Source organism: Nothobranchius furzeri, chromosome 10, assembly GCF_043380555.1.
Source record: "Nothobranchius furzeri strain GRZ-AD chromosome 10, NfurGRZ-RIMD1, whole genome shotgun sequence".
In the NCBI taxonomy this organism is placed as follows: domain Eukaryota; kingdom Metazoa; phylum Chordata; class Actinopteri; order Cyprinodontiformes; family Nothobranchiidae; genus Nothobranchius; species Nothobranchius furzeri.
This window is the reverse complement of record NC_091750.1, coordinates 64,061,837-64,074,276: the sequence shown is the minus strand read 5'-3', so window position 1 is coordinate 64,074,276 and position 12,440 is coordinate 64,061,837. Positions and strand designations below refer to the sequence as shown.

General features: G+C 39.7%; 1 protein-coding gene across 1 annotated transcript in view; it reads right to left on the bottom strand.

Annotated features, from left to right (window-relative positions):
* Positions 1-1,970: 1,970 nt before the first annotated feature.
* Positions 1,971-12,440, bottom strand: part of mtnr1bb (melatonin receptor 1Bb) — a 74,111-nt gene continuing 63,641 nt past the window's right edge. Inside the window, exon 4 of the mRNA XM_015961673.3 lies at positions 1,971-12,428. Within this exon, the coding sequence (XP_015817159.1) occupies positions 12,006-12,428 (423 nt within the window). The 3' untranslated portion in view covers positions 1,971-12,005. The remainder of the gene's footprint in view (positions 12,429-12,440) is intronic.

Sequence of the window (12,440 nt, the reverse complement as noted above, 5' to 3'; positions counted from 1 at the left end):
AGAACGTTGCGCGCTAGGATGATGTTGACGCCAAAACAACCAAAACAAAGAGGAGACTCACCTCTTACATCAGGTTGAATAGGCGCTTTCCAAGCTTTATCCATTTTTTCATCATCCGTCGGTGAATTGTGATCGGCAGAAGCTTTTCCGGTTCGCGCCTATCCTTTTTTTTTACAGTGGCGGCCCAAAACGATCTAGTAACACGTGGATTTTCTGTTTCCAGATCACGTGACATGTGACATACGCTGATGAAAATCGGCTTTAGAGCTGAGATGTTTGTTCTCACGGTGCGGGGGCTCGTTCTGATGCCCACACAGTAAAAAAATGCAAATGACGACTTTAGTCGTCATTGACAGTGAACAGTTGGATTTAAAATGACTACGTTAATCGTCAATGGCAGTGAATGAGTTAATCTCAGGAAATATCCATCGAAATGTTGTTGAAAATTAATGAAACGACGCCCAGTTGTTGAAAAATGTAGGTGACTTTGTAACATATAACCTTAAAAATCTGGTTTAAAAAGTCTCTGAGTGACACCATATTAGATGCAATGTTTCCTTCTACATGAGAACAGAAACTCAAACTAAACTTTTAAGGTACATGCTGTTGTCGTTCTTGTTTATTTTCATGTGAACTGCCAAAAATCACACCTCGTCTTGCAACTCTCCCCTGATTTTGTGACTCCCTAGGAGTGTCATTTGGAATCGTAGGATGTCCAAGGAAGATCCCGCCTTTCTCGCCTCTGATTGGCTAGAAGGGCTCTACTACACTTGGCTATTTCATTTAGCAAAGAACCGTCGTCCCACGCTTAGTGCAGACTGTCCTGCCACCAACAGAAAGCTGCATGTGAACTTTGCGCTATAATAACCATTCTGTCCTGTTTTGCAAAATATTATTTTAGGTTCTATGTTTCTTTTATTTAAAAAAATGAAAAACGTAAAATGTGACTTTATAATAATATTGTTGTTGTTTATCACACTGGACTTACTTATATCTCTTGGCTCTCAAGCATCAGAGGAGAAATGTGTGTGCCATACCTGGGTATGACATATGGTCAAACTGCCCTATTCTGCCCAGCTGTTAGAATAAGGTCGGTTTATCTTCTAGAATAATGAAAACTGCAGAAAAATAGGTCTATATCATAATCAGCTTTAAATTTAATTTTAATCATATGATGAGTGATGTGTGTAAACAGCCTTAACCTATTTAAGTGAAGACATAAGATAGCCTAATAAATAATATGATAACTGCAATAGAGCCAACAGATAAAAGGTCAGTCTACAGCATGATAAAACGCAACAAGATTTATTACGAGTTCCCATTTTACGTTTTCAGAAAATTTTATGAAAGGAACTGAAACGGGTTTGTTGCAAAGCAGGAAAGGATGTTTATTTGTAATTTCCCTCTAGGATTAATAAAGTATTATTGAATTCAAAATATAGCAATGAATTTTATATATATATATAATATATATATATATATATTATATATATATATATATATATATATATATATATATATATATATTATATAATATATATATATACTTAAAAAAAACTCAAGATCTGTCTGTAAACATATAAATCCTGCAGGGAGGGAAAACTTTCCTCTTACATGAAACAGCCAGAGGTAAGAGAGCCCTTCCAGCCAATCAGAGGAGAGAAAGGCGGGACCTCCCATGGAAATCTTATGATTCCAAAAGATGCCTCCTGCGACCCTTTGAGTGGAACACCGTAGGCTGCCATTTTGCTCCCAGTGGGAAGGAAAGTTGTGGGTAAAATGCATCTATTAAGTTACAAGACATTCAAGCATCCAGTGGAAAGGATGGGTAATATTTAGCGTCACATTAAAAAAACACCTGCAACAGATTCAACTGTTCCGCCTAACAGAAACACCTCAAAAAGTGTGAATAAGCTCTTGACTTACTAAGAAGGCTTCTACTTATAAATGAGGGAAGAAACCCAACAAAGTATGATGTATCATTTTTATTGTGTATAACACAGTTTCTGAAGAAATATACACATAATGCACACCTTTACACACACACACACACACACACACACACACACACACACACACACACACACACACACACACACACACACACACACACACACACACACACACACACACACACACACAGAGCCTCAGAACAATAAAATACCAACATTTTTTGTGACACAAGTCAAGTGGCTAAAAGCCAAAAACTGAAAGTTCGCTCAACAAATGTCTGTTTTTCCCCTTGACTTAGGTGGAAATTGACCCCAAAAAAGTAATAAAGCATTACAAATATTTGTTTTCATTTTTAAATCACAAAAGCCATTTTTGACATAAAGGTCAGTTGCCACATTTCATTAGGTACACGTTCAGTTTATGAATACCACATCTCAGTACGGATGTCTCGTTACAGCGTCAGGTCAACATGAAGAGGACATCTCGACAAATATTTGCTGCGCATGATTTAGTTCATGCCTTCAAAATTCAGGCAGGCAAACTAAAGAGGTGAAGAAAAAACGTGGACAATTAAAGTGGCCGTGAGTGGAAACCCACTCTTGTGCTTTTATCAGTTTTAATGGCATTTTTTTTACTATTAGAACAGTTTACCGTAAATTAATTTCTGGTTGGCAAACATTTCCAGGGGTGTACGAACATTTTCCTATTTATGTTGCTCCCCTGACGGCAGGGCTTTTAATTACGCTCCTGAGGCTTATCGGTTTAATTTCATCTTACCAAAAGGTACGTTGCGAATAATTTGATCAGTGCTGCGCCCGTCTGTCTCTGGTAGTCAGCTGGGGTTGTCATGCTGCTAAATAATCCATGAATGACACAGACAGAATGTGCACTTTAGAGTAGATGAAAATAAAAGACATGAAGGGAAATGTTGACATGTTGATCATGTATCAACACATGAGGCAATATTCCGCTCATGTTTTGTCAAACCGGGCAAGCATGAAACTCAGATGGGGAGCTTTTAAATTATATTACCTTGTTTCAAATGATTGCAGAGTTTCTGCAGACAGCAACACTGATTAAACCATTACTCGCCCCACTGAGAGTCAATGTTATCACTTTAACTGTACGTCAGTTTGCTTTAACTTCTAATTCGTTTAATCTGATGGCATATATTGCGGGTGATACAGCATCAAAGAAGCTATGTATTCTGGTGTCCTAGTTTTCCCCACAAAACAGAGAATAATGCAGAAATAAAATATCTAAAAAGTTTCTTTTTAGAGGGGTTAACCATATCGAGCGTTTGTGGAGCACTTTTGCAAAGAGTTCCCTTTTGGTTTGCTTGCTTACTTTACTAATTATTTGAGTGTTTCAAAACTGCTTAAGAAAAAAAAAATTTCAATTAGCACAATTCCAAAAGTAAACTCTGCTTCACTTTTTTAAAACATCTTTAGAGTTGTAGCATGAGCGTGTGGCTAGCTTTAGTCGTGTAAACCATGTCCACTGTGATTTTTCAATATCAGATTCCTCAGTACTTGAATGATAATAGATTTTTTGGATTTTTTCAGAAAGTAATGTCCACGGTTCATAAACATTGGTAAAATTGAAAATGGAAAACTGAGACCCTGCACACACATAGCTGGGTATCCCACAAAACCAAGACATTTTTCTATCGCTTGGCCTGTTATTTACACGAAAGTTAAGATAAACAGCAGCCAAAATCATTCTTATTGTAATTATTTCTAAACATGTTTTTCTGGCAGTAGTGATAAAGTCCTGTTCCAGCACCGATCATACACTGAGACCCACATAACCACTCTTCTTACAGGCCAAACGCTCAGTCATTGATACTTTATCACCTGTATCAGAGATCCTTGTATCCTCACACACCATCGAATCCTCAGCGCACCATGTGGACTCCAGCTGCCGCTTAGTAACGTTGCCAGGCAGCCAGCTGACTGCAGTCCTGTCGGCTAGCCGCTCATAGTTTGTAGAGTAACAAGCCTGCCTGTTATCACACAGCATTCTGAATCCGTGCTTGCCGACACACTACAGCCTTCCCCTGTGGTCACGATTCCTCCTTTCAGGGTATTAGTCAATATTTACCAGGAATTCTGTTAGTCAACAGTAAAGTGGCTAGCCTATATGCTTGTGCTGGAGTCTGCCTTCAGCATGTTTCCTGCTTGTTTTAGAGCTTAAACACACTGATTGATGAACCGCTCCTGTAGAAACTAATGAAGGCAGAAGAGACGTTTCAGTAGTTAGATGAAAGTGTTAAAAACACAAGCGCACTGCAAAAGTACAGCAGTTTCATTTTTACGGCAGAAAATTCAAACAGACAGTTTGGGGTAGCAAGCCAAAACTGCAGTGTTCCTTTAAATCTAAAAATCAAGTGGATTGTAGTTTAAACTACAGCAGGAAATAGTTTTCAAACTAAAGCTGTGAACTTTTGCTTTAGATGAAGGGAACATGCTGGTTCGATTAAACATTAAATTATTAAGCAAATAAATTATTTCTGTAATTCCATCAAGAAAAAATTCCAAAACGAGAGAGCTGACAGAGAGCAAGAAAATGCACACAGTTGCATCATTTTGCCAAAGGGCATTTAGACAGAAAATGCAAAGAAGAGAAGATAATATTTGTTCTTCTTGTCTCGTCGTTTGCATCGCTGATCTAAGGTCTGCTTGTGGACGTTTGCACAGAAAAACCTCAGAAGGTCTTTAGAAGCGTGATGGAGGCAGAGCAGGCTGGCTGAACGGGCTCACACAGAGAAAGAAAAGTATGGCACTTGCCGTCACTCTTTTAATACTTTTAAAACGTTGACACTGTAGTTGTGACTGTAAGGCAGTATTTTTTAAATGCAAAGAAAAAAAGACATTAAGGGAGCAAAGGTGATTTTTCAGATTATCCCCAGTAACATAACGTCAAAGAGTATGTACAACTCACCCCCTTCCCTTTTAATCATTTCTTTGGTTTAAACCGAACTCTTACTTCCCTTTGAAGTGCATCTAAAACATTCTCCACATGTATGAATTTTAGATTTTTTTTCTGTACAGTATTTACACCACTTTTTGCTTTTTTTCTACTCTATCTCAAAAGTCATGAGGGCTCTCGCTCATTTGAAACAGTGAGATGACCTTCCCAATCCTGTCAGTAGGTCATTGTCATTCCTGATGTTTCTCCAATGTATACTCGTATCTTTTGAGCAAATAGCCGAACCTACCTCTCTGGTTCAGCAGCACAGATGTCATTGTTTGCATTCAAATATCCCACCTGGTCTCTGTTGTTTCACATCTGTCCTGCGCTATGAATATCCATGCTGTGGATTTAAGCTCTACGTCTGTTACTGTACCAATTTTTGTACCCTATGGCTTACTTTCTGATTGTACCCTGTTTTGATGGCACACTAATGTGTGCCAAAATTGATTTAAATGTAAAACCAAAACAAAACCAGTGAATTTCACACCGGACACGTAAGCATCTGTAAAGCAAGGTAAGCAGCAATTTGCTGCTGTTTTAGTTGATGGGTGTGTTTCCACCGACTGCAAAATAGCGTGTTTTGAATACATCCTTTAGGCAGAATGTTGCATCACTCCACAAAATTACGCTTTGAGTTCGTTGATGGCATTTTCCTTGCCTTACCTTTCGTGGCTTATCTGGACTCAGCCGAATATACATTTTTACTGATGTGTGTGTGTGTGTGTGTGTGTGTGTGTGTGTGTGTGTGTGTGTGTGCATATGTCTGTTAATGTTTTTAAACTGTTATGGGAATAAACGAAATCTGATTGATTGATTGATTGACTGATTGATTGATTCATTCATTCATTCATTGATAAAACTACCCTGAAATGTACAGGTCCTTCTAAAAATTTGCATATCATGATACAGTTCATTATTGTCTGTAATGTACTGATAAACATTAGACTTTCATATATATTAGATTCATTACACACAACTGAAGTAGTTCAAGCCTTTTTTTGTTTCTAATATTGATGATTTTTGCATACAGTTCATGAAAACCCAAAATTTCTATCTAAAAAAATTAGCATATCATGAAAAGGTTCTCTAAACGAGCTATTAACCTAATCATCTGAATCAACTAATTAACTCTAAACACCTGCAAAAGATTCCTGAGGCTTTTAAAAACTCCCAGCCTGGTTCATTACTCAAAACCGCAATCATGGGTAAGACTGCCGACCTGACTGCTGTCCAGAAGGCCATCATTGACACCCTCAAGCAAGAGGGTAAGACACAGAAAGAAATTTCTGAACGAATAGGCTGTTCCCAGAGTGCTGTCTCAAGGCACCTCAGTGGGAAGTCTGTGGGAAGGACAAAGTGTGGCAGAAAACGCTGCACAACAAGAAGAGGTGACCGGACCCTGAGGAAGATTGTGGAGAAGGACCGATTCCAGACCTTTGGTGACCTGCAGAAGCAGTGGCCTGAGTCTGGAGTAGAAACATCCAGAGCCATCGTGTGCAGGCGTGTGCAGGAAATGGGCTACAGGTGCCGCATTCCCCAGGTCAAGCCACTTTTGAACCAGAAACAGCGGCAGAAGCGCCTGACCTGGGCTACAGAGAAGCAGCACTGGACTGTTGCTCTGTGGTCCAAAGTACTTTTTTTGGATGAAAGCTAATTTTGCATGTCATTTGGAAATCAAGGTGCCAGAGTCTGGAGGAAGACTTGGGCAGAGGGAAATGCCAAAATGCCTGAAGTCCAGTGTCGAGTACCCACAGTCTGGTCTGGGGTGCCATGTCAGCTGCTGGTGTTGGTCCACTGTGTTTTAATGCAGCTAGCTATCAGGAGATTTTGGAGCACTTCATGCTTCCATCTGCTGAAAAGCTTTATGGAGATGAAGATTTCATTTTTCAGCAGGACCTGGCTCCTGCTCACAGAGCCAAAACCACTGGTAAATGGTTTACTGACCATGGTATTACTGTGCTCAATTGGCCTGCCAACTCTCCTGACCTGAACCCCGTAGAGAATCTGTGGGATATTGTGAAGAGAAAGTTGAGAGATGCAAGATCCAACATTCTGGATGAGCTTAAGGCCGCTATCGAAGCATCCTAGACCTCCATAACACGTCAGCAGTGCCACAGGCTGACTGCCTCCATGCCACGCCACATTGAAGCAGTCATTTCTGCTAAAGGATTCCCGACCAAGTATTGAGTGCATAACTGAACAAAACTATTTGAAGGTTAACTTTTTTTGTATTAAAAACACTTTTCTTTTATTGGTCGGATGAAATATGCTAATTTTTTGAGATAGGAATTTTGGGTTTTCATGAGCTGTATGCCAAAATCATCAATATTAGAAACAATAAAAGGCTTGAACTACTTCAATTGTGTGTAATGAATCTAATATACAGGAAAGTCTAATGTTTATCAGTCCTTGGATACTTGCTGCTGTCTTTCCCCGTAGCATGAACTGCCAAAATCATGTGTGGTCTTGTGATTCTCTGATGATTTCATGATCTTGCAGGACCAGCTCAAGGAACGTCGATTAGAGTCTAAAATGGACTCCAAGGGAAGGGATGTGCTGCGTAGCTCACAGGGAAAACACGCTGACTTTACGTGGTGCTTATGCATCTGGTGGAAAGCTAAAGAGGCTATCAGTGGAGTCTGACAAGAAAGTACTTCTGCAGTGATATGTGACGAATGATTAGGAGTTTGTTTAGGATGCACTTTACAAGTTTATGGGAAGGGAGGCCGAGTACTTTCCAACAACAAACAGGTAATTGCATGAGGGTTACTAAGCTTCAAATATATTAAAAAACACATTTTTAATACATCTGCAATAACAATATACCACAGTTAAAACCCACACTAACACTAGTTACAAAATATCTCTTTGAAATGTCTCAAGACTCCCTTATATAGCAGCGATTCAACTGCAAAATATTTTGAACAAATGTACAATATATCACAACAAAAATGTTCTATAGGCACCCTGAGATGGGAATACAAATAAGAGCTGTACGTTCTCAACAATCGACGTTGTTCGAAATGTTCCTCATTGAAAGAGGCATTGAATGTCACCCTAAAGACAAATATCACCAAGTCACCAGTTCCTTACACTCCCTCTCATCTACGGCTGGGGTTACAGATCCACAGTGAAAGCATCAAAATTCATCCCTGGTCATTTCAGTTTGAAATAAACCAAACAAAACAAAATTACTGGAGGACAGTGATAAATAAAAATCAGAAAATTTGCATAAATATTCTAGACTGAATCGGAATCACTGCTGAGAGGACTCCCACATAGTGTGCAGCATATGTTGTAGGAGGCAGAGGAACCAGGTCTACTGTAAATTAAACCCCTCGTACAAAGTATTTATTTATTGATTGATTTTTCTCTATCTGGGTGTTGGTCTGGGTACTGAATGTTCTCTAACTTTGAAGTAAAAGTTCTAAGCTGCCGTTGTCATCATGTAAACCAGAGACAAGTATCATTTACATACTTTATGCCTTGACATCTTATACTGGAATACGATGGACTCGGTTATTCTTTAGATGTGGGCGCTGTTGAAAGTCTGACTGTTACACACTGTGTTTTGAATTGCATAGCAATGTGTTTGGGCATGAAGAGTCATCCTCATAGCCTAGTGAACTAGACCAAATTCTTGCTTTGCAAAGAATGGTCTAGGCATGCTCCATTGGAACCTCAGCAGCTCCTACCAGGACTCTGGCTAGCCAATCACAGCTCTCTAGAGGGGTTTCAAACACATAAAGAGCTGTGATTGGTCCATAATGGTGGGCCAATCATAGTGCTCTATCTGCTTAGTGAACAAATCACAGAGCTTTATCTGCTTTGTGGGCCAATCAGGGCACTCTATATGCCTGGTGGGTGGGATGATGCAACAGAGTGTAACAAGAGTGTGTCACATTCATTGTCCAGTGGAATGTGGAGATCATTTGAAAGACAACGGTAGAACCCGCCCCACAACCGAGAGCCGTCAATGGAGCATGGCCAGACTAAATAATACATTTATTTAGTCTGGCTTGCCAGGCTATCATCCTCATGCAGCTGCACTTGGGAATTTGGTCAAATTAATAAATAGTTGTTGCATTTAAGCTTTTAGTATTATATGACATCAGAACGGAGACTTTTTGTGTGACATTTCTTGATTGTGTCCTACTTACTGGACATTATTTCGTGGTGTCAGCGGTTTTTATACTGAATTACAAATTCTAATAAAAAGTAAACATATTTTTGAGCTTCTTTTTAATAATAAAAATGGGCCTATGCCACGGATCCCTGGTTAGACGCTTGCTTACTTTTTAGCCAGCTTAATCATTTCCAGGTCTTCGTGATGCTAATGTCGCTGCAAGTCCTGCAGAGAAGGGTCAACGGTCAACACTAACCCCATTCATGACTATGAAGTTAACAATTTTCTGTTGGGTTGCTAAATGATTATGCATGCTAGCTCTTTACTAGCCAAAGTTAGCAAAATGAGGAAGCAACATTAACTAGTTGCCAGAGTAGGTCTGTTTAGTTTCTGAAATGATAACATTAGCCTATTTTAGAAAACAATGCCGCCAATTTGCCACAACGCCGTGACGGCATCAGAGAGCCTTAGGTCATTTATAAGTGCACAGACCGAGACGGTAATGGTGCGCAATTGTGTCCTTTTTACGGAAGATTAGGTGATGGCATCTGGCTACCACAGACTTCCCTTTATCTTGGACGTAACTTGCTTTTTATTGCGATTTAAGCCATGCTCCTTAAGTTTTTTTAACAAGCAGCTCCTAAAGGTGTCTGTCCCCAACAGTCCTGTGCAGTCTCCGGTGATCTGAGCTCCAGCTCTAACGGAGAAAAGCTCTAGGAGCACGATATTGCTCCAGTTTGCTGTCCCAGCTGATTCTGATTACAAAAGAAAAACTTACGGCCCGAGTTTACTTTCATTTTAATATATTTCCCTTCCAGAGCTCGGCAGTAACGCCCCACTTGATCATGACACTTCCCACCGTTGCATCAAGGCGTAAAATGCATTCACAAGTCCGGCGTTTTGGTAACATCACTATCAAGCGTAGCAGCATGAATGCCACAAAATTCCCACATCGCTATGCCGCCATGGCGTGTTCATAACGAACCTTGGTGGCAGTATTATGCTGATTTGCAGGCATGGTTTGTTCTCTAAAAGGGGCTATTGTCAGCATTGCTTCCTCAATGTGCTATTAAAGAGTTAGCATGTAGCCTATTAGCTAACTGGTTTATGTTTGTTGAAGAACTACGTGCAAGTTAGGTTTTATAGCAAGGTTATGCAAATGAGCAGCCTAAATCACCCCCTTCTACTTCTGGTCCATGGGTCCCCTACTGTCAAAAAATATAAGTGAGTCTATGGAGCAATACAGTTACACAATTTCTGATCCAGTTTGAAAGGCCTTGTGGATATCACATATAATGTTCATGAATTCTAAAGGTGCAGAATTCAGAAAAAAAAAACATTTTTAAAGTCTTATTTCTGATTATAATAAGTCACTGAGTTTTTCATACAGGCTGAACATGAAAATAGACTCCTACACCTATCTTCTGCATTAGCTTCTGATAGAAAATATACGGTGAAACTCTAGGATTTGAAACTTCTGACAGATCTACGTCACACTGTCACTTAACATTCATGCAGTCACCCATTTTGACTTGGGGCAGGGAAGGCTGTTGTTTTAGAGTCCAGGAATTAGCAGAGAACGGCTCGGCTAGTAGAGAAGAGATTCTGCTTTCATGGCATATGTGCAACTTTTGATTTGCAGTCTTATTATTTATGAATTTTTACAAGCAAATAAATCTCAAATCACACATCAGACATAGTTGAAACACACGTTACTTTCATGTAAAGTAAAGTTAAACATTTGTGTAATTCAGGGTGTAAGGCAAAGCTGATCAGAAATGAACTTTTATGCCCCCATTGACTTACATTCATTTTATTTGTTTACTTTTTTCAGTCAAGGGGCCCACGAGCCAACTGAAAAGATAGTAGACTTAGGCTCCTTATAGCTCCTTGAATCACCTCAGTTTTGAGAAAAAGATTTAGGTTGACAAGGAAACAGCTAGTCTGAACATAGCCAAGAGCAGTGATTTAATAGCTCCTATCCTTTAAGTGGTTCATGCAAATGTGGTTTTATAGTCCCAAGGCTAAAGATTAATTAAAACATTGACTGAACTTGTCATAATTAATACACAAAGGGTTAAATTTTACAATTCCTAATGTTTAAATGTAAGCTACATGAAGGCAAAATTCAGCAGCCAGTATATTTGCAAGTGTAAGCTGATGAGAACAGCAGCAATAGCAGACATGTAAGTGTCCTCCACGTACTACATCACATGCACACGACTTCCACAACTAGAAACAATGTTTACCGTAAGCACCTGGTACATGATTTGGTGCCATGTAAAACAAGTCAAACATGAATAAATTAAGATCCTGAATTTTTCTACTGTTACTAAGTTTTGTTTCCTTTTCTTTTCAGTGCAAAAAGGTCAAACTAGGCAATATAAAGTTTATGCTACTGCAGCATTCAGGCTCTGTGTGTCAATCTGCCACTATTCAAAATGCAGATATCATTAAGACTTATATCTCCTCCATTTTTACTAATTTACAGCATTCAGGCAAGGCGAGTTTAACTGTTTGAGGCTTTTGAAGTTACTAAAAAGACGTGTGTTTACTAGTGGTGGTCACCCCGTTTTTGTGAAATATGCCTAAAAGTTCTCAGCAGCAGACATTAAAGGATATCACATTTTCACTGTAATCTTAAAGTACCATTTGGATCGTTGGAGTAACAACAGCCTGAAACTGCAATGCATAGCTCAGTTCTTGCAGGACATAACATCTCTAGGGCTTCGTGGATACAAATTACACTTAAAAAAACAAACAAATTTTTACCCCCAAAACCTGTGGAATTAACCCTTTTAAAATTTCTTACTGTTATTTAAATATCACTTCTCTTAGGTAAAAAACAAAGCCATGTTTTTCAGTTTCGTACTTGTTACTCGTTAGCTGCACAACTATCTGGTTGTCACATAAAAAAAAAAACAGGAATTACCACCACATATTCCAACGTTCATTCTTTGTTTGCACGGTCTCTGACCGACTCGTTATTGTTGAGTGGCGGAGGGGGCGACTGCTTGCTCCTCATGCTCCTGCCGTCTGTAGCAGCGCGTGATGTCTCCGTCACAAAAAGCCGGGTCACCCAAACTGAGGTGACGATGCGTTTGTACTCGTTCCTGAAGTTCCTGTTGAGTAAACCGTAGATGATGGCATTCAGACAGCTGTTGAAGTACGCCATGAAGTAGCTCACAACAAAGAGCCACTCGGGGATGCGGGGTCCCACACGTGTTGGATCTATGGCCACAGCCAAACCGATCAGGTTAAGAGGGGCCCAGCAGATGGCGAACAGCACAAATACTACAAACATTGTGATGAAATTCCGCAAGTCACTTGGTCTGAGGCGGGGGCTGTCGTCAGTCTTAACTTTACGCCGCACCTAGACAGGAGG